General features: G+C 40.0%; 1 protein-coding gene across 3 annotated transcripts in view; it reads left to right on the forward strand.

Moving 5' to 3' along the window:
- Positions 1–22,132, forward strand: part of ERCC4 (ERCC excision repair 4, endonuclease catalytic subunit) — a 40,032-nt gene extending 17,900 nt beyond the window's left edge. For all 3 annotated transcript variants that reach the window (XM_049904753.1, XM_049904754.1, XM_049904755.1), the window contains exons 9-11: positions 1,918–2,010; positions 8,054–8,166; positions 18,077–22,132. In XM_049904753.1, coding sequence (XP_049760710.1) covers positions 1,918–2,010; positions 8,054–8,166; positions 18,077–18,810 — 940 coding nt within the window. In that variant the 3' untranslated portion in view covers positions 18,811–22,132. The remainder of the gene's footprint in view (positions 1–1,917; positions 2,011–8,053; positions 8,167–18,076) is intronic.
- Positions 22,133–22,879: the final 747 nt, after the last annotated feature.

Here is a 22,879-nt window from a genome sequence, read left to right on the forward strand (position 1 = left end):
CAGAACAACAAATATAGGAGGAGCCCTGGTGGCACAGTGGTTAAAGGGTTTGGCTGCTAACCAAAAGATCAGCGGTTCGAACCCACTAGCCTGTCTGGGAGAAAGGTGTGGCATTCTGCTTCCATAAAGATTTACACCCTTGGAAACCGAATAGGGCAGTTCTATTCTGTCCTACGGGGTTGCTATGAGTCGGAATCAGCTCGACGGCAGTGGTGGGCACGCGTGGGCTGTTTGTTCTGAACCATATTCTTTATGGTTGGTTTGCAGGTTATGGGATGCTCTGTCTGAACAAATCTAGGAAATCTGTAATATTCTAAGTTCTCCTGGAAGTTAATATAACTGACTTGGCTAAATAATTTCAATCTTCTAAAATGTCTTTATCAATTTTAAGTGACTCTAAATTACTTCCACGTAAAACTGAAGTATTGGGGGAATTATTATACCAAGATTTTTTCAGATTTCAAGAAATATCAAATCCACACAAATATCAGATGAGAAAATGATGCTTCCCAAAGAATATAGTGTTCTGACTCTCCAGTTATCTGAGGGGAAATAAACAGCAAAATTAATATCCTGAACTCAGCCTGAACCAAAAAGCAGAGCCAAAAGCAACCTTTCCAGCAGTTTAACTAACGCCGCATTTCAGAGTAGAATTGAATGGAGGAGGGGGATCAGAAATAATGCAGAATGAAGAGATGAGATGAACCTGGTAAAATAATTACGGGCTGGTCAATTTTTCATGCTTAGCTATTGATCATCTTTGCAGATAGCTTGTGTGCTCCAAAGTGCTTTGTTGCCTGAGAATAGAATAGTGTGATATTTGAAACAAAATGTCACAATCAGAAGGGACCTGGGAGAAGAGCCTCTCACTCTTTCATTGGGAAACTGAGGCCCAGAAATGGTCCATGACTTGCCCTTTCTCACTCGGCATATTCATGGGGGAGCTGAGGTCTCTCGATTTTCATTGTCCACTGGTCTGTCTTCTTGTCCACACTTCAAAGAAATACAGTAAAACCTGCAAAAGCTGGAAACTGTAAGGTAGAAACCTGTCAGAGAAGGAAAACTCAAATATTTGTCACTAAAACAAGCAATAGAAAAGTGGTAAGACTGCACCCTGTCAAAGGCAGAAGACTTTCAAGACCCGGAAAAACCAGGCAGCCCTCTTGAGTTCCAGCTCTCACAGATGTCACTGTATAATTTAGAAAGGTGAAGGTTAAAAGCAGAGTCGAGGACTAAGGAAGAAAAATACTTTTGATAGAAGGTGAAGAAAGGGACAGAGGAGGTGCTTTCTTCAGCTCTCTTGGCCACAAAGAAGGTAGAAAAGGAGGCCTTTTCTAAGAGAGAATACTCTTATCAGTTAATTTTCTAGAAGCCTGAGATAGTCCATATGCCCATGTGTTTATATAAAATGTACGATGACTGTTCTGTTAAGACAGGAATGAAAAAGAACTGAGAAATTACTTGTAAAGATAAAGGTCATATAGATTTCATTATTTTTCCCTAACATGAACTCTCATAAGCTGGTTTTTATAACTACTGTCCAACTTCTTAAACGATTGTTTGGCAGAAGTGCAAAGAAAAAATTGAAAAAGGAGAAGCCTCTACAATTCTGTATTTTTTTTTTTATTAGTTTATAGTTACAAGGAAAGAATTACTCTGTCCCCCTAGTTATAGTTCATTGTTTACCTAAACTCTGTCCCTCCTTTTGGCAAAAGAAAAAAAATGTGATAACGAGACCTTTAACAGGTGGGGTAGGCAGCTTAGTTTTAGTAAGTGCATGATTAATAGAATCTTTTATTCTTAGTCAAATATTTATCATTCGAGGCTTCCAGGTTGCTGATTTCAAGTGCTGTGCTGTTCCTTTCAGAGATTAAAGATTATGTTTCTGCAGCCTAAAAGTGTTCTCTTAATTTGCAGGGTTTATTTTCTCATATATGGAGGTTCGACTGAAGAGCAACGCTATCTCACTGCTTTGCGGAAAGAAAAGGAAGCGTTTGAAAAGCTCATCAGGTAACGCAGAGACGATCAGTATGAAAATAGCAAACCAAATTGCAGGCCTTTCAAGAGCCAGAGGCTTCTCTCGGTGGGGGAATATCTCCTGGTCCTCAGTAAAGATGGAGAAGGGAAGAAGCTGAAGAGGATCAAGGTGAAAATATGGCGACCCCGCGTGTACAGAACTGTGCTCCATGAATTTTTCAAGGCTGTGGCCACTCAGATATGCATCGCCACACAGAGTGAAACGTGTTAGTGAGAGCCAGAACTCAACAGGATTGCCTTGGTTTTTTCCGGGTCTCACAAGTTTTCCGCCTTTGACAGGGTTCAGTCTTAGCATTTTTCTACTGCTCTGTTATTAGTGGAAAATATTTTTTTCTTCTCTGTCAGGTTTCCACTTTACACAGGTTCCAGCTTTTGCAGGTTTCACTGTCTTTCCGTTTTCTCTTCCCCTCTCTTTTCCACCATCTCCAACTGTTTTTCAGTTTTTGAGTAGAGGATTAGAAATGTGACAAAGAGAGCAGCTTTGCTATTTGTAAAGAAATACAATATAAAAATCAGAAAAATAACCAAAACACTACTTTTCTAAAAAATATGTTTTAAATCTTCCTTTCTGCTGTACCCCATTTATTCACAAGATTTCTCTCTTCGTTTTGAATTACGATTTTTTTTTTCTTGTCAAACGCCCATTGTCTGTGGGTGGGTGGCTGCTTTACTCTTCGTTGGGAGCCACCAGTACCACCAGTTCAGCTCACCATCAACAGAATCACCGTGGCAAAATGTTTTAAAAGAAGTGTGATGTTTGTCTGAACATATGTGTATGCTTTTGAGAATGGCTATCTGATAATGTTCCAAATCCAAATGGAAAATGCTTTTCAATTTAACATAAGAAAAATGTTTATAACTGAGATATTCACAGACTGTTATTAAGAAGATAGGTGTTATTAAGAAGATGGCAGTTTCATGTGGGAAAATGGATCTAAGGGACCTCGGAAGCCAGGGCAAGGACTTGGCAGAGCATCATTAAGCTGAGCCAGAGAAAAGGCTAGGCTAGAGGAGACCATGGCCTGGACTGAGGGATTGAGCCAGACCAGTCTTCCAGGCCTCAGACATTGGCAATGTATCAGTGGCAACAAGAGGGCAGAAATTATTTTTAGTGGCGGTCAGCCTACCAGGGCCTTAGACAGGGCCCATCTTCCAGTGCTGGCTGTGGGTTCTCAGCATATGCTTAAAATATACACATACCCTGGCTAGTCCAGGGTATGCATTTCTGGAAACAGGTGTTCACTGACTCAGCATCATTGAGTCCCTGTAGAGGGACTTGGCATGGTACATGGGCAGTACCCTTCCCTTTCCTTCAGTTCTCTAAAGCTGTGGCATGCCTTGGACATGAACTCTTCCAGCCACTGGTCGTATACTTATTAGTCAGTTTTCTCAGTCTGCTATGAAAATATACTTTCTATTAATGTCCTTTGAGGGGTTGTTTTTATATATATATATATATGTATGTATGTATGTATATGTTGTTGTTGGTTACTATCGAGTTAATTCTAAGTCGTGGTGACCCCACGTATACAGAGAAGAACTGCTCCATAGGATTTTAAAGGCTGTGACCTTTTGGAAGCAGATTGCTAAGCCTGTCTTCAAGGTGACTCTGAGTGGGTTTGAACTACCAGCATTTCAGCTAGCAGTTGAGCACTTAACCGTTTGTACCACCCAGGGACTCCTATTTATGTGTGTATATGTATGTATACACACATACATACATACATATGGTTTATATGTGTGTGTGTATTTTGTTTTTAAATATTTCAGAAATATTGGTATAACAAACAAGGTGTTATACAGTCTACTACTTAGCTCAAAGCTTACTACCTCCACGTCTTAATCCGTCCATGTCTTCTAGACCTTCACTGCCCCAAGGCTCAAACGGTCAACAGATACTTGTTGAGCATCTATTATGTGCTGAGCCCTGTGCCAGTATTAAAATGCTAATGTTATACTGGTGCAGAGAAAGGGTGCCCTCTTGGAGATTATCTTTTAGTAGGAAGGCAGACACTAAGCATTTATAACTATGGTAATAAACTGTGCAGAGTGCTACCGGCTGCAAAAGTCAAAGTAAAGAGCGTACTAGGAGAGAATATCAGTTGGGAGCATCAGGGATGGCTTCACTGAGGAAGTGATAGTTAAGCTGGTACATGGAAAATGATGGAAGTTACTAGGCTGATAGGGAGGAAGAGTTTTATGTTAGGAAACACCTTATGTGAAGGCTCAGAGGTACAGCAGACCCTGTTAAGAATCTAGAACTTTATTCTAAACATAATAAGACAATATTGAAGTATTCAAAGTAGGAAAGTGAGTAAATACATTTTTATACCACCACTTGCATATATGTAAGTTTGTTGATTTGTGGTTGCTTGCATGTAGCTGTGATGCTGGAAACTATGCCACCAGTATTTCAAATACCAGCAGGATCACCCATGGTGGACAGGTTTAGCAGAGCTTCCAGAGTAAGACAGACTAGGAAAAAGGACCTGGCAGTCTACTTCTGAAAAAATTGACAGACTAGGAAGAAAGGCCTGACAATATACTTGGGAAAATTAGCCAGTGAAAGCCCTGTGGATCACAACAGAATATTGTCCAATATGGTGCTGGAAGATGAGCCCCTATGTTGGAAGGCACTCAGTATACACAGCGGCCACAACAATAGCCTTAAGCATACCAACGATCGTGAAGATGCTCTAGGACTGGGCAACGTTTTGTTCTGTTGTATGTGGGGTCACCGTGAGTCAGGGCCAACTTAATGGCAACTAACAAGAACATATTTTTAAAGACTCTCTCTGGCATCAAACTGAGGAATGAAAGGAGCAGGAACATTAGTTAGAAGACTACTGAGATCGTCTGATAAGAGATGATGGTAGCCAAGATTAGGCTGATGGACAGAAATAGACAGATTTGAGAGATATTTAGAGGATAGAATCAAAGAACTGGTTTTGCTGGATGTGGGCCAGTACTTCTTAACAATTTCTTCACTCTTTTTAAAGCATCCTTTGCCTCAGCCTTCTTTGATAAAGTAGTTGTTACTTGTCACCAATAAGCACGTAGAGGGATCAGTCCCTGGAAAAGGACATCATGCTTGGTTAAGTAGAGGGTCAGTGAAAAAGAGGAAGACCTTCAATGAGATGGATTGACACAGTGGCTACAACAATGGGCTCAAACATAGCAACAATTGTGAGGATGGCGCAGGACTGGACAGTGTTTCATTCCATTGTACATGGGGTCACTATGAGTCAGAACCAACTCAACGGCACCTAAAAACAACAACTGCAAGGTATTGGGTGACCTGTACTGTTCTTGGTTTATGCAAGTGATTCTACACACCAAAGGGCTCAGTGACAAGATATGGGTGAGCCCAGCACACGCTGGAAATCTCACTCAGCAGAACCTGGAATATGGATTGTTACAGATTGTCTTAGTTATCTAATGTGGCTATAACAGAAATAGCACAAGTGGATGGCTTTATTGAAGAAAAATTTATTCTGTCGCAGTCTAGGAGGCTACAAGTCTGAATTCAGGGTGCCAGCTCCAGGGGGATGCTTTCTCTGTCAGCTCTGGGGGAAGGTCCTTGTCATTAATCTTCCCCAGTCTAGGAGCTTCTTAGCACAGGGACCCCAGGTCCAAAGAACATGCTCCACTCTTGGTTCTTTTTGTTTGGTTGGTGGTGGTGAGGTCCCTCTCCTTTCCACTCACTACTTTGTTTTATTATCTCAAAAGAGACTGACTCAAGGTACAGCTTCATCCTATAGATTGTGTCCTGCCTCATTAACATAACTGCTTCTAATCCTGCCCCGTTAATATCATAGGATTTACAACATAGGATAACCACATCAAATCACAAAAAGATAGACAACCATACCATACTGGGAATCATGGCCTAGCCAAGTTGACACACTGATAAGATGACAAAAATATGTGTTGTAAATCCTAACCCATAGGGTTGTTATGGGTCAGAATTGACTTGACAGCAATGGATTGGTTTTGGTATACCTAAAATTACAATCCCATTTGGGAGTGGGTTTTTTGTTGTGTTAATGAGGCAATATTAGTGTAGACCCATTGCTGTTGAGTCAGTTCGACTCATAGCAACCCTATAGGACAGAGAAGAACTACCCCATAGGGTTTCCAAGGTTGTACATCTTTATGGAAACAGACTGCCACATCTTTCTCCCACAGAGCAACTAATGGGATCAAACCACTGACCTCAGCAACTGAGCATTTAACCACTGTGTCACCAAGGCTCTTATTAATGTAGGGTGTATCTTAAATCAGTCTTTTGAGATAGAGCGGATTAGAGCAAGCTAACAAGCAAGCACAAAAAGAGGAGAAGATACATGTCACATGATTGCAAGGAACCTAGGAATAGAAGCTGAAAAGAGGCATGGACATTTCCCCAGAGCAAACACAGAGAGAGAGAGCCTTCCCCTAGAGCTGGCACCCTGAATTTGCACTTCTAGCCTCCGAAACTGTGAGAAAATAAATTTCTGTTCATTAAAGCCACCCAGTTGTGGTATTTCTGTTATAGCAGTGCTAAGAAACTAGGACATGGACTCTCCTACATTTAAATCGATACAGTAATGTCCATACCAGATTTTAATGTAAATTTCTCTATGGTCTGGCCTAATTTTCTAAACTCTCTCAATGATTTTCTACTTATTACAGATTAGATCTTCCCATTTTGCACAGCGGTCAGATGATTACACTTTCTAGACTCTTAAGATTTGTACTTTGCCGGAAAACCTGGGGAATTTGAGAGTGCCTTGCTATAAGAACATTCACACTGAGCCCGTACTCAGAGAAAAATTCAATGTGAGAATAAGAAAATGTGCTCTTTGCCAGGACCTCTATGGGTGGTGATGTAAGGAAAAAGAAAGCAGTGCTACTATTTAAAACCGCCAGAAAGGAGCCGATCAGGCCATCTGGCAGTGAGAGATCAGTAGATTACAGATGACAGATGGGAGCAGAAAAGTTACACTTAAAAGTATTGATGATAAAATGCTACCTGGGCAGAGAAATTCGTAATAGCTTTCTCAGTGTACATAGTTTGGAGGAGGTCACTGCTTTTCAAAGGAAAGGGGCATGATTACTTGAAATGTTGCATTTAAAAGATATGATCACAAGTGGGTTAGTCTGCTAGTTTAAAGAAACACCGATTTGAGGAGACTTCTAGTTCAGCATCTCCTCCCTGTGTTGTCATGTTCAAGGTATGCAGATGCCATTGAAGATGTGAAAGCAAAACCAAGAAACCGCAGTACTTTGGATTAGGTGGAAATATGGGTGTGAATTTTTAAATTATTATTTTGCATCTGTCACAGAGTTAAAAAAAAAAAAACCATTGCTATCAAGTCAATTCTAACTCATAGCGACCCTGTAGGACAGAGGAGACCTGCCCCTTAGGGTTTCCAGGGCTGTAATCTTTTACGGAAGCAGACTACAACATCTTCCACAGAGTAGCTGGTGGATTCGGACCACCAACCTTTCAGTTAGCAGCCAAACTCTTAACCACTATGCCACCAGGGCTCCTTCCAAGTAGAGAATAGTAAACATAATGGAGAAGTAATGAGTGACTGCCATAGCCACTGCCATTGCGAAGAATTTTTCAGCAGGTAACACTTGACCCAGGTATTGAGAATAATGAGGGGAAAATGGGAACTAGAGCTATTGTCTGGCCCCTTGAAATCTGTTTTAAAAATGTACTAATGATAACGTTGTGTATTTGTAGATCTTTCTGTGGCTTATTTCATGTATCAAAGTGCTCGACGTATAGAATAGAGAACAGTCAATGCCTTTTTTTATTCTGAAGATCAGGGAGTAGTACCCAACCAAGAAATTACTCCGACTTCCTTTACCCATCATTTGTCCGTCCAGCTTTACTTCGAATGTATTTCCTGCTCCTCTTTGTCACTATGGTTCTATACGTCATCTTGTACATTAGAGTTTGCAAAAGATGAAGATCTAGAATTTTGAAATGAGTTTGAACAGTGTTTTAAATGTTCTCCCCCAGGGAAAAAGCTAGCATGGTTATCCCTGAAGAAAGAGAAGGCAGAGATGAAACCAACCTAGACTTAGCAAGAGGCAGCACATCAGCAGATGCCTCCACTGACACTCGGAAAGCAGGTGAGTCCCATGCTCTCCCCAGCACTCCCGTTGCCTGCAAAGAACTGTGAGGTTCAGAGTTACCCTGCAGAAGCTTGATTTTTCTCAACAAACTTTTAAGATTGAGTGTTAGGCCCAGGAGAGGCTATCTGCTCCCATATTCTAGTGCCTACTCTGCCATCCACTAACCACAGGTCCTCCCTGGATCTAAGGCTCCTCAGTTGTAAAGTAAGTGGGCTTGCGTCTTAGGCACCGTAGCTTAGAAGTGAGTGGTGTTCCAAAGTCACTTTTACATTTCACTCGTTGAGACTCAGAAGAAAAATTTTTTTAATCTTATTGTGGTGAAAACATACATAACAAGACATACACCATCTCAACGATTTCTACACGTACAATTCCGTGACATTGAGTACATTCTTTAAGTTGTCCACCCCTTCCCACTATCCTTTTCCAAATCATTCCCACACAATTAATAGAAACTCAGTGTCTCTAGTGAAAGCTCCCCCCCGCCCTTCTTCCCTTCTCTTGGTAACCATTAATTATATTTGGTTTCTATTGCTTATTTTATGTAAGTGAGATCATGTAATATTTGTCCTTTTGCGAATGACTTAGTTCACTCAGCGTGATGTTTTCAAGGTACATCTATGTTGTGGCACACGTCAGAATGTCATCTTTCTTTATGGCTGAGCAGTATCTCATTGTGTGTGTATATCAGATTTTGTTTATCCACTTACCTATTTTTTTTTTTTTTTTTTATAACTTTTATTAAGCTTCAAGTGAACGTTTACAAATCCAATCAGTCTGTCACATATAAGTTTACATACATCTCACTCCCTACTCCCACTTACTCTCCCCGTCTTGAGTCAGCCCTTTCAGTCTCTCCTTTCTTGACAATTTTGCCGGCTTCCCTCTCTCTCTATCCTCCCATCCCCCCTCCAGACAAGAGTTGCCAACACAATCTCAAGTGTACACCTGATATAATTAGCTCACTCTTCATCAGCGTCTCTCTCCCACCCGCTGACCAGTCCATTTCATGTCTGATGAGTTGTCTTCAGGGATGGTTCCTGTCCTGTGTCAACAGGAGGTCTGGAGAGCATGACCGCCGGGATTCCTCCAGTCTCAGTCAGACCATTAAGTTTGGTCTTCTTATGAGAATTTGGGGTCTGCATCCCACTGCTCTCCTGCTCCCTCAGGGGTCCTCTGCTGAGCTCCCTGTCAGGGCAGTCATCGATTGTGGCCGGGCACCAACTAGTTCTTCTGGTCTCAGGATGATGTAGGTCTCTGGTTCATGTGGCCCTTTCTGTCTCTTGGGCTCTTAGTTGTCATGTGGACTTGGTGTTCTTCATTTTCCTTTGCTCCAGGTGGGTTGAGACCAATTGCTGCATCTTAGATGGCTGCTTGTTAGCATTTAAGACCCCAGACGCCACATTTCAAAGTGGGATGCAGAATGATTTCATAATAGAATTATTTTGCCAATTGACTTAGAAGTCCCCGCAAACCATGTTCCCCAGACCCCCGCGCTTGCTCCGCTGAGCTTTGAAGCATTCATTTTATCCCGGAAACTTCTTTGCTTTTGGTCCAGTCCAATTGAGCTGACCTTCCATGTATTGAGTGTTGTCTTTCCCTTCACCTAAAGCAGTTCTTATCTACTGATTAATCAATAAAAAACCCTCTCCCACCCTCCCTCCCTCCCCCCCTCGTAACCACAAAAGTATGTGTTCTTCTCAGGTTTACTATTTCTCAAGATCTTATAATAGTGGTCTTATACAGTATTTGTCCTTTTGCCTCTGACTCATTTCACTCAGCATAATGCCTTCCAGGTTCCTCCATGTTATGAAATGTTTCAGAGATTCGTCACTGTTCTTTATCGATGCGTAGTATTCCATTGTGTGAATATACCACAATTTATTTACCCATTCATCCGTTGATGGACACCTTGGTTGCTTCCAACTTTTTGCTATTGTAAACAGAGCTGCAATAAACATGGGTGTGCATATATCTGTTTGTATGAAGGCTCTTGTATCTCTAGGGTATATTCCGAGGAGTGGGATTTCTGGGTTGTATGGTAGTTCTATTTCTAACTGTTTAAGATAACGCCAGATAGATTTCCAAAGTGGTTGTACCATTTTACATTCCCACCAGCAGTGTATGAGAGTTCCAATCTCTCCGCAGCCTCTCCAACATTTATTATTTTGTGTTTTTTGGATTAATGCCAGCCTTGCTGGTGTGAGATGGAATCTCATCGTAGTTTTAATTTGCATTTCTCTAATGGCTAATGATCGAGAGCATTTTCTCATGTATCTGTTGGCTGCCTGAATATCTTCTTTAGAGAAATGTGTGTTCATATCCTTTGCCCACTTCTTGATTGGGTTGTTTGTCTTTTTGTGGTTGAGTTTTGACAGAATCATGTAGATTTTAGAGATCAGGCGCTGGTCGGAGATGTCATAGCTGAAAATTCTTTCCCAATCTGTAGGTGGTCTTTTTACTCTTTTGGTGAAGTCTTTAGATGAGCATAGGTGTTTGATTTTTAGGAGCTCCCAGTTATCGGGTTTCTCTTCATCATTTTTGGTAATGTTTTGTATTCTGTTTATACCTTGTATTAGGGCTCCTAGGGTTGTCCCAATTTTTTCTTCCATGATCTTTATCGTTTTAGTCTTTATGTTTAGGTCTTTGATCCACTTGGAGTTAGTTTTTGTGCATGGTGTGAGGTATGGGTCCTGTTTCATTTTTTTGCAAATGGATATCCAGTTATGCCAGCACCATTTGTTAAAAAGGCTGTCTTTTCCCCAGTTAATTGACACTGGTCCTTTGTCAAATATCAGCTGCTCATACGTGGATGGATCTATGTCTGGGTTCTCAATTCTGTTCCATTGGTCTATGTGTCTGTTGTTGTACCAATACCAGGCTGTTTTGACTACTGTGGCTGTATAATAGGTTCTGAAGTCAGGTAAGGTGAGGCCTCCCACTTTCTTCTTCTTTTTCAGTAGTGCTTTGCTTATCCGGGGCTTTTTTCCCTTCCATATGAAATTGGTGATTTGTTTCTCTATCCCCTTAAAATATGACATTGGAATTTGGATCGGAAGTGCGTTAAATGTATAGATGGCTTTTGGTAGTATAGACATTTTTACTATGTTAAGTCTTCCTATCCATGAGCAAGGTATGTTTTTCCACTTAAGTATGTCCTTTTGAATTTCTTGTAGTAGAGCTTTGTAGTTTTCTTTGTATAGGTCTTTTACATCCTTGGTAAGATTTATTCCTAAGTATCTTATCTTCTTGGGGGCTACCGTGAATGGTATTGATTTGGTTATTTCCTCTTCGGTGTTCTTTTTGTTGATGTAGAGGAATCCAAGTGATTTTTGTATGTTTATTTTATAACCTGAGACTCTGCCAAACTCTTCTATTAGTTTCAGTAGTTTTCTGGAGGATTCCTTAGGGTTTTCTGTGTATATAATCATGTCATCTGCAAATAGTGATAACTTTACTTCTTCCTTGCCAATCCGGATACCTTTTATTTCTTTGTCTAGCCTGATTGCCCTGGCTAAGACTTCCAACACGATGTTGAATAAGAGCGGTGATAAAGGGCATCCTTGTCTGGTTCCGGTTCTCAAGGGAAATGCTTTCAGGTTCTCTCCATTTAGAGTGATATTGGCTGTTGGCTTTGCATAGATGCCCTTTATTATGTTGAGGAATTTTCCTTCAATTCCTATTTTGGTAAGAGTTTTTATCATAAATGGGTGTTGGACTTTGTCAAATGCCTTTTCTGCATCAATTGATAAGATCATGTGGTTTTTGTCTTTTGTTTTATTTATGTGATGGATTACATTAATGGTTTTTCTGATATTAAACCAGCCTTGCATACCTGGTATAAATCCCACTTGATCAGGGTGAATTATTTTTTTGATGTGTTGTTGGATTCTATTGGCTAGAATTTTGTTGAGGATTTTTGCATCAATGTTCATGAGGGATATAGGTCTATAATTTTCTTTTTTTGTAATGTCTTTACCTGGTTTTGGTATCAGGGAGATGGTGGCTTCATAGAATGAGTTGGGTAGTATTCCGTCATTTTCTATGCTTTGGAATACCTTTAGTAGTAGTGGTGTTAACTCTTCTCTGAAAATTTGGTAGAACTCTGCAGTGAAGCCGTCCGGGCCAGGACTTTTTTTTGTTGGGAGTTTTTTGATTACCGTTTCAATCTCTTTTTTTGTTATGGGTCTATTTAGTTGTTCTGCTTCTGAATGTGTTAGTTTAGGTAGGTAGTGTTTTTCAAGGAATTCATCCATTTCTTCTAGGTTTTCAAATTTGTTAGAGTACAATTTTTCATAATAATCTGAAATGATTCTTTTAATTTCATTTGGTTCTGTTGTGATGTGGTCCTTCTCATTTCTTATTCGGGTTATTTGTTTCCTTTCCTGTATTTCTTTAGTCAGTCTAGCCAATGGTTTATCAATTTTGTTAATTTTTTCAAAGAACCAGCTTTTGGCTTTGTTAATTCTTTCAATTGTTTTTCTGTTCTCTAATTCATTTAGTTCAGCTCTAATTTTTATTATTTGTTTTCTTCTGGTGCCTGATGGATTCTTTTGTTGCTCACTTTCTATTTGTTCAAGTTGTAGGGACAGTTCTCTGATTTTGGCTCTTTCTTCTTTTTGTATGTGTGCATTTATTGATATAAATTGACCTCTGAGCACTGCTTTTGCTGTGTCCCAGAGGTTTTGATAGGAAGTATTTTCATTCTCGTTGCTGTCTATGAATTTCCTTATTCCCTCCTTGATGTCTTCTATAACCCAGTCTTTTTTCAGGAGGGTATTGTTCATTTTCCAAGTATTTGATTTCTTTTCCCTCGTTCTTCTGTTATTGATCTCTAGTTTTATTGCCTTGTGGTCTGAGAAGATGCTTTGTAATATTTCGATGTTTTGGACTCTGCAAAGGTTTGTTTTATGACCTAATATGTGGTCTATTCTAGAGAATGTTCCATGTGCGCTAGAAAAAAAAGTATATTTTGCAGCAGTTGGGTGGAGAGTTCTGTATAAGTCAATGAGGTCAAGTTGGTTGATTGTTGTAATTAGATCTTCCGTGTCTCTGTTGAGCTTCTTACTGGATGTCCTGTCCTTCTCCGAAAGGGGTGTGTTGAAGTCTCCTACTATAATTGTGGAGGTATCTATCTCGCTTTTCAGTTCTGTTAAAATTTGATTTATATATCTTGCAGCCCTGTCATTGGGTGCGTAAATATTTAATATGGTTATGTCTTCCTGATCAATTGTCCCTTTTATCATTATATAGTGTCCTTCTTTATCCTTTGTGGTGGATTTAAGTCTAAAGTCTATTTTGTCAGAAATTAATATTGCTACTCCTCTTCTTTTTTGCTTATTGTTTGCTTGATATACTTTTTTCCATCCTTTGAGTTTTAGTTTGTTTGTGTCTCTAAGTCTAAGGTGTGTCTCTTGTAGGCAGCATATAGATGGATCGTGTTTCTTTATCCAGTCTGTGACTCTCTGTCTCTTTATTGGTGCATTTAGTCCATTTACATTCAGGGTAATTATAGATAAATAAGTTTTTAGTGCTGTCATTTTGATGCCTTTTTATGTGTGTTGTTGACAATTTCATTTTTCCACATACTTTTTTGTGCTGAGGCGTTTTTCTTAGTAAATTGTGAGATCCTCACTTTCATAGTGTTTGACTTTATGTTAGTTGAGTCGTTACGTTTTTCTTGGTTTTTGTCTTGAGTTATAGAGTTGTTATACCTTTTTGTGGTTACCTCATTATATACCCCTATTTTTCTAAGTAAAAACCTAACTTGTATTGTTCTATATCGCCTTGTATCACTCTCCATATGGCAGTTCAATGCCTCCTGTATTTAGTCCCTCTTTTTGATTATTGTGATCTTTTACCTATTGACTTCCATGATTCCCTGTTATGTGTATTTTTTTTTAATTAATCTTAATTTGTTTGTTTTTGTGATTTCCCTATTTGAGTTGATATCAGGACGTTCTGTTTTGTGACCTTGTGTTGTGCTGATATCTGATATTATTGGTTCCCTGACCAAACAATATCCTTTAGTATTTCTTGTAGCTTTGGTTTGGTTTTTGCAAATTCTCTAAACTTGTGTTTGTCTGTAAATATCTTAATTTCGCCTTCATATTTCAGAGAGAGTTTTGCTGGATATATGATCCTTGGTTGGCAGTTCTTCTCCTTCAGTGTTCTGTATATGTCGTCCCATTCCCTTCTTGCCTGCATGGTTTCTGCTGAGTAGTCAGAACATATTCTTATTGATTCTCCCTTGAAGGAAACCTTTCTTTTCTCCCTGGCTGCTTTTAAAATTTTCTGTTTATCTTTGGTTTTGGTGAGTTTGATGATAATATGTCTTGGTGTTTTTCTTTTTGGATCAATCTTAAATGGGGTTCGATGAGCATCTTGGATAGATATCCTTTCGTCTTTCATGATGTCAGGGAAGTTTTCTGTCAGAAGTTCTTCAACTATTTTCTCTGTGTTTTCTGTCCCCCCTCCCTGTTCTGGGACTCCAATCACCCGCAGGTTATCCTTCTTGATAGAGTCCCACATAATTCTTAGGGTTTCTTCATTTTTTTTAATTCTTTTATCTGATTTTTTTTCAGCTATGTTGGTGTTGATTCCCTGGTCCTCCAGATGTCCCAGTCTGCATTCTAATTGCTCGAGTCTGCTCCTCTGACTTCCTAGTGTGTTGTCTAATTCTGTTATTTTATTGTTAATCTTTTGGATTTCTACATGTTGTCTCTCTATGGATTCTTGCAACTTATTAATTTTTCCAGTATGTTCTTGAATAATCTTTTTGAGTTCTTCAACAGTTTTATCAGTGTGTTCCTTGGCTTTTTCTGCAGATATCCTAATTTCATTTGTGATATCATTAAGCATTCTGTAAATTAGTTTTTTATATTCTGTATCTGATAATTCCAAAATTGTATCTTCATTTGGGAAAGATTTTGATTCTTTTGTTTGGGGAGTTGGAGAAGCTGTCACGGTCTGCTTCTTTAAGTGGTTTGATATGGATTGTTGTCTCCGAGCCATCACTGGGAAACTAGTTTTTCCAGAAAATCCGCTAAAAAAAAAAACTGCAGTCAGATCCCTATCAGAGTTCTCCCTCTGGCTCAGGCTATTCAGATGTTAATGAAGCCGCCTGGGGAGGGTGGGGGAGGGAACAGAGAGATAGGAGAGTAGCACTTCAGAATATAGCCAGAGTTGCTTGTCTTGCTTGGAAAGACTATTATATCTGAGATTCCCGCGGGCGCGTCGCCTATGTGTGCTGTCTGTGTGGAGATTGCCCCCGGGGGGTCTGGCCCGCTGGAGTCACGGTCAGATCCTCCGCTTCCAGCCCCACGCCCAGCGTCAAGGCTCCCCTACTGGGACGGTGCACTCTCGACTCCAAAATCAGTCGCTGCCTCCCGGGGACTTCTCGTCCCTCCAGCCGCGTGGCCGTGCCGTCCCCGTGAACCAGGTGGGCCCCCTCCCGGGGTTAGTTCAGATGGGTGGAGTAGCTCCCCGTGCTTGTGCCGCGACCGAGTGTCCCGGCTGGAACGCTGTTCTCCCCGCTCCAATACCAGTCGCTGCCTCCCGGGGACTTCTCCTACCGGCTGCGTCCCACGCCGCCCGCGCGACCCGGATGGTCACCTTCCCGGGGTTAGTTCAGGGGGTGGAGCAACTCTCCGTGTTTATGGCGTACCTGCGTGCAGTCCAAATCCCTGTGGGACGGTTCCCCGGCTCGGGTGCTGCTCTTTCTGCTCCAAGATCAGTCACTGCCTCCCGGGGACTTCTCCTAACGGCTGCGTCCCACGCCGCCCGTGGAACCGGCTAGTCCCCCTCCCGGGGTTAGTTCAGGGGGGTGGAGCAGGTCTCTGTGCTTGTGCCGTACCTGACTGGTATGCTGGCTCCAGGCTCTGGAAACAATCGCTGCTTCCCCGTATTAGTTCGTTCTCCGTCTCTAAATCTGTGTTTGTTGTTCAGGGTTCGTAGATTGTTATGTATGTGATCGATTCACTTGTTTTTCCGTGTCTTTGTTGTAAGAGGGATCCGAGGTAGCGTCTGCCTAGTCCGCCATCTTGGCTCCGCCTCCCCACTTACCTATTGATGGACATTTTGATTGTCCTTTTGGCTTTTGTGAACAGCACTGCAGTGAATATTGGTGTACAGGTTTCTGGTTGCGTTTCTGCTTTCACTTCTTCTGGGTATAGACCTAGGATTGGGATTGCTGGGTCATGTGGTAATTCTATGTTCAGTTTTTGAGGAACCACCAGACTGTTTTCCATGCTGGCTGTCCTGTTTTACATTCCCACCAGCAATGGGTGAGGGTTCCTGTTGCTCCGCATCCTCACCAACACCTGTTATTTTCTGGTTTTTTGATCATAGCCATTCCAGTGGGAGTGAAGCATCTCACTGTGGTTTTGATTTGCATCTCCCCAACGCAGTGGTTAAATGCTTGGCTACTAACTGAAAAGCTGGTGATCTACTGTCATAAAAATTACAACCTGGGAAACCCTACGGGTAGTTCTATTCTGTCCTATAGGGTCACTATAAGTCAGAATCAACTCGATGGAACACAATAACAGCAAAGACTAATGACATTGAGCATCTTTTCATGTGCTTGTTGGCCATTTGAATGTCCTTTTTGATGAAATGTCTAAGTCCTCTGCCCACTTTCTGTTTGGGTTGTCTTTTTGTTAAGTTGTAGATGTTTTGTATATATTTTGTATATTCAACCCTTATCGGATATAATGCAAGATTAACAACAAAAACTTAGCTTCTTTTTAAATTGTGGTAAAAATGTGTATAACAAAACATTTGCCAATTCAACACTTTTTACACGTATAATTCAGTGACATTGAATTATGTTCATCATTAACCGTCACCACTGTCCTTCTCCACATCATTTCACCACCATTCACAGAAACTCAGGGCCTCCTAAGCAATGGTTCCCCTTCCCCCTCCTTCCTACACCTGGTAACCACTAATAAACTTTGGTCTCTATATGTTTGCCTACTTCATATAAGTGGGACCATATAATATTTGTCTTTTTATGACTGACTGACTTCACTCAGCATAATGTTTCCAAGATTCATCCATGTTATAGCACATTATCAGGATTTCATTTCTCTTTTTGGCTGGGTGGCATTCCATTGGATGTATATACGACATTTTGTTTATCCATTCGTCTGTTGATGAACATTAAGGTGGTTTTCACCTTTTGACTATTGTGAATAGTGCTGCAGTGAACATTGTTATGCAGGTATCTTTTTGAGTCCCTGCTTTCAATTCTTTTGCATATATACCCAGGATTGGGATTTGCTGGAGTCCTGTGGTAATTCCATGTTTAACTCTGTGGAAGTGCCACACTGTTTTCCCACAGCAGCGGTACCATTTTGCGTTCCCATCAGCAATGGGTGAGGATTCTAATTTCTCCATATCCTTGCCAGCACCTACTATTTTCTGATTTTGTTTTGTTTTCATCATAGCAATCCTAGTAGGTGTGAAGTGGTATCTCATTGTGGTTTTGATTTGCATCTCCCTGATGACCCTGGTGGCATATTAGTTAAGAGCTATGTTTGCTAACCAAAAGGTCGGCACTTTGAATCCACCAGGCGCTCCTTGGAAACTCTATGGGGCAGTTCTACTGTGTCCTATAGGGTTGCTGTGAGTCGGAATCAACTCGACGGCAATGGGTTTGGTTGTTTTGTTTTGTTTTGTTTTTTTTAATAATTAATGACATTGAATGTCTTTTCATGAGCTTACTGGCCATTTGTATATCTGTTGGAGAAATATCTGTTCAAGACTTTTCTTTGCCCATTTTTCAGTTGGGCTGTTTGTCTTTTTGTTGTTAAGGAAGCATAGATTTTAAACTTTGTTACATTCCATTCTTTGAGAGTTCTTCCTCAGTGACATTACTTAAAATGCTACTTTTTCTCCATAGGCGGCCAGGAACAGAGTGTTACGCAGCAAAGTATAGTTGTAGACATGCGTGAATTTCGAAGTGAACTGCCATCTCTGCTCCATCGTCGTGGCATTGACATTGAACCGGTGACTTTGGAGGTTGGAGATTACATTCTGACTCCAGAAATGTGCGTGGAGCGCAAGAGTGTCAGTGATTTGATTGGCTCCTTAAATAATGGCCGCCTCTATAGCCAGTGCATCTCCATGTCCCGATATTACAAGCGGCCAGTGCTTCTGATTGAATTTGACCCCAGTAAGCCCTTCTCTCTCACGTCACGAGGTGCCTTATATCAGGAGATCTCCAGCAACGACATCAGTTCCAAGCTCACCCTTCTTACTCTGCACTTCCCCAGGCTTCGGATTCTTTGGTGCCCCTCCCCTCATGCAACTGCGGAGTTGTTTGAGGAGCTGAAACAAAATAAGCCACAGCCTGATGCAACAACAGCCATGGCTATCACAGCAGATTCTGAAACCCTTCCCGAGTCAGAAAAGTATAATCCCGGTCCCCAGGACTTCTTGTTGAAAATGCCAGGGGTGAATGCCAAGAACTGTCGCTCCTTGATGAACCACGTTAAGAACATGGCAGAGTTAGCAACCCTATCACAAGACAAGCTCACGAGTATTCTGGGGAATGCTGCAAATGCTAAGCAGCTTTATGACTTCATTCACACCTCGTATGCAGAAGTTGTGTCTAAAGGGAAAATGAAAAAATGAACAATAGTAGCTGTTTTCGTATGCCATGACTGTGCTTTTTAATGGCTCTTTGCCAGCCAGTATAGGTCATTATTAATTATCGCTCAGTCTTTTATTCTCTTCCAAGGCTTTTAATGATTGTGCAGCCTGTTTCCTAGGTCAGTGGAACAGAAGCCAAGAGCCCTCTCTGAACTTAGCAGCATTTTAACTTTCCCATGTCCACTCTCATCCTTCCCTGCAGTGTGTATGCCTGATTGTAGTATAATCAATTTTAAAATGACATCAGGTTAAGTTTCTACAAGTATTTATAGAGGACCATTTTTGAAACAAGCAGAAGTGTGTGTTTCTTAAACACACTGATAAAGCGTGCAATCATGTTCTTGCTCTCTGCCTACAAAGGGGCCCCCTGGAACACGGACAAGGATACATCTCTTTGCAGTTCCTGCCTAGTTCTCTCCCCCACATTTTCTTCATCTCCGTGTTTCTTCCACCTATCTGCCTCTAAGAAAAATTCATGGGGACTCCCTTCTACTAATTTAAAACAGCCACCTCTACAACCGACTCACTGGTTTTCTAATCACTTGAATATATGTAGCGTGTATTATAACTTGATTGTCCAAAACCAGTATTTTTAAAACATAAAATTAATTACCTCTTTATAAAATGTGATGGTGTGGGTGAAGGAGCCCTTAGAATTCCGTTTTTACAGATAGTCAAACTCCTAAAAATCCCAGAGATCTCTAAGCCCAAATGGCTAGTTAGGGCATCTCTTGAGACTTCCTCTTTTCCCAACCTCTCACCCTGTATCCTAACACCACCAGCATCATGTCCCTTCGAAACACAACACAAGCTCATCCTCTCTTTGATTCTCCACTTCTCACTTTCTCTCTGTGCAGGAGGGCTCAAATGTGAGCAAGCGAGTGGCCCAGAGCAGCCCTCAGAGCTGTTAAGGTTTGTTTCCTTCCCTGAGTTGAGATAAAAGGATTATAAGCAAATAAGTAGACTATATAAAAAGCTTCCATAAATAAAATCTCATTCTAAACCTTCTTCTGACTGATTTGGTTTAGCTTTTTACTGATGTGTACATACAGGACATTCATAGCATCTTTGTGTAATTTTAAAACTTTTATATTTAAACATTATTGATTTAAGCGATTCGCTTCTTTAGAAATCAGTGAATTTTCTACCTCAAGAGCAGATGAAGACATCAGCCCTGCTTGCCATATCACACAGTTTGACTTCTCATCCATGTCAGTCATTTTTTTGTTTGTCCCATTTGGTATATTTAGAATATACAGTGGACTGAGTAACTCACAGTTGTCTTTAACAAAAGTACTTTTAACTGTCATTTCCAAACTCTTTCTCTCATATTAGCATCTTGGTTATTAGTATTTAACAATGTTTATGGGTTTTTGAACTCCATACAAGGAGCGAATTCAGGAGTGTCAGTAACCACAGAGGTTAAGAGAGAACTCTGCAAGGTAATTTGGAGAGTAGGGCAGAGAATAAGAAACAAAAATCACTTTAAGGTAGAACAAAGATCTGGGCTCCTAATTGTATCCCAAAATTAAAAATGTATCCTCTAGAATAGAAAACAGAAACGTAGAGAACAGATCACTTCAGTATTTATTGAAGAGTTCAATCAGAGTTAAAAATACATTAAAATAGACATACCACTTCAAATGGTAATAATAGCTATTGTTTTTTTCACCCTTTTCTAGCACTTCTGCTTGTGGTATGTAATTTCTGGTTTTTTCTACTTGTATAATTCTACCTGCCTTCTTGTATAACTCCACCTTGTTGTATCATATGAAAGGGAAATCTTAAAATACACCATCTTTGATAAGAATTTTCTTCCATGCTAAGTTTTCAAAACAGTTACTTCTTAAGTCACCATATCAAATGTTCCTTGTTTTCTAGTGCAACACAGATAACAGTCTCCATTGTATTTAGTACCCGTGTACCTTGGCTGTGGAATTCCGCTGCTTGCTTATGTATCTAATGGTTACCTGAAGACAGGTGTGCTAGTTCATGTGCAGTTAAATTATGAAAGATACTTTCTAATGAACTCTAAAATGGTCATTATGGGCCACAGGCTCTCTTCCAACTATGTAAATGTATCCCAGTGTATTTCCAGTTGCAGGAAGCTTTTAATACATTCATCAAGTATTTTATGAAATTTTTTTGCAAGTTTTTTTAATCTAAGAATCTTTGGTTAAGGAGCTAGAAATGCACACATTTAGAATTAATGTATTACCATATTTTCTAGCATCATTTTGTTAACTTTGCTTTTTTCCTTTAAAAATACCACCTAATTTACTTAACTTCATTTTTAGGTTTCTTAAAACCTTTTTTAAAAGCTAGGCCAACATTATTGTTCTATTTTATAAGTTTTTTGCATAAAAAATTTGAACATGAAATATTGTGGGAAATCATTTTCAGATTTATTTGCTTAAATCATGTTATTTATCTTAAAAATATACAAGAAGAAATCATTTTTAATGGTGGCAGTAAATAATGTCCTTTTGGCAAGTCTTCCTCTTTCAGGCCGAGGCTTTGTGGCTAAATACCTACTTTTTTTTTTTTATTTGAGTACACACGGGATGCAGTTCCCCAGCTCATGAGGGACTGAAAATAATTGTCTAATTCCTCGGCCAGTTGGGACATAGAGGGTTGAGTCTAGATGTGGTCACGCTGAAATTATAAAGCATCGAAATAATAAATGGTCTTCAGCATGAAAACCTACACAAAAGCAAACCTGAAGAAGGAATGAGGGGGGAGACAGACATTACTGGTCTTTACTTTTGTTTTTCAAGCATAATTTGATTTTCCTTTGGCTCGGAAACCCTTAGGGAAATTCCCTTTTGTGTTCAGTTTAACCAAGAATACCCAACGTTTTAGAAAAATTCTTTTTCTCAGGCTTGAATATATGAAAATTTATGCAGGCTTTAATAGGGGTGTCATTTGCCTTTATTCTTTGGCTTTCTGTTTTGATTCGTAGCTGTTTCCTGTCCAGTTCTGAGCTTCAGCACATGATTTCTCATCTTATAATTGGAATTTTGGTGGCCTACACCACTACGTTTTTTTAATTTAAGGGTGTTTAGGTCAAAATTTGGATGGGAGGGAGACACAACTGATTTGTATCAATTGTATCAGAGTTGTGTATGTGTGTGTTTTTAAGAAAACGTGTATTTATTCGATATTTTCCTTAACATTTTGTGGGCAAAGTAAAAATAACCATGTGGAGTGAAAGGCCATGTATTACCAGCAATGTGTTGGTAAATATAATTTGAAATTCAGAGAATGTTTAATTTTTTTTTCTGTTATGCAGAATAAATTATTGAAGTTGAAATGCTCTTTGAATCCCTTCTTTTGATCTTTGACTTGCTTAATAATGCATTTTCTAAGGCTTCAATGTATTTTTCTTTTGGTCCTTTTCCCTTACCGCTTTTTGTTTTGTGGCATGTCTCCTTAAGGGGGCAGGGGGAAGATGCTTCTTCCGAAAACACTCACTTGTTGATGAGTATGGGTAGGCACAGTGCCTGAGACATCTTAACAAAGGTTAGTCTTCTGCCCTCTCCACCCTGCACCCCCTGCCTCATACATTTTTGTTCCTTTAATGTCAGAGGTGAAATAAGTGAATTATCCTTTTGACACATCTGGGATTTTATTGTAATCTCTTAAACAAGTTTAATTATTTGCTTGCTAATTAGCTCATTGCAATGATTTAGATATTTTTGCTTCTGCTTTAAAATGTAGAACTGTATCCCTTTTTAACAAGGTATAAGGTTATTTCTCAAAATGTTTTAAAGTCTTAAAGACTTTGGTAGAATAATGAATCCTTTCTTAGTAGTAGTAATATAACCCATTTATTGAGCACTGTTGCATTGTTTTATTTAAGTCTCATAACAAGCCTAAGGTAGGCTTGTTACAATGATGAAACTGAGGCACAGAGAGTTTAAGTAATTTGCCCAGATTCACCAAGCAGTAAATGGTGGAGCCCAAGCAATCTGACTCCAGAGCCCTTGAGGAATGTTGGGGGACTGTGGTTTGTGCCTACTTTCATATATCTGACTACAAATATGTCATA

The sequence above is a fragment of the Elephas maximus genome, chromosome 12 (genome assembly GCF_024166365.1).
Source record: "Elephas maximus indicus isolate mEleMax1 chromosome 12, mEleMax1 primary haplotype, whole genome shotgun sequence".
In the NCBI taxonomy this organism is placed as follows: domain Eukaryota; kingdom Metazoa; phylum Chordata; class Mammalia; order Proboscidea; family Elephantidae; genus Elephas; species Elephas maximus.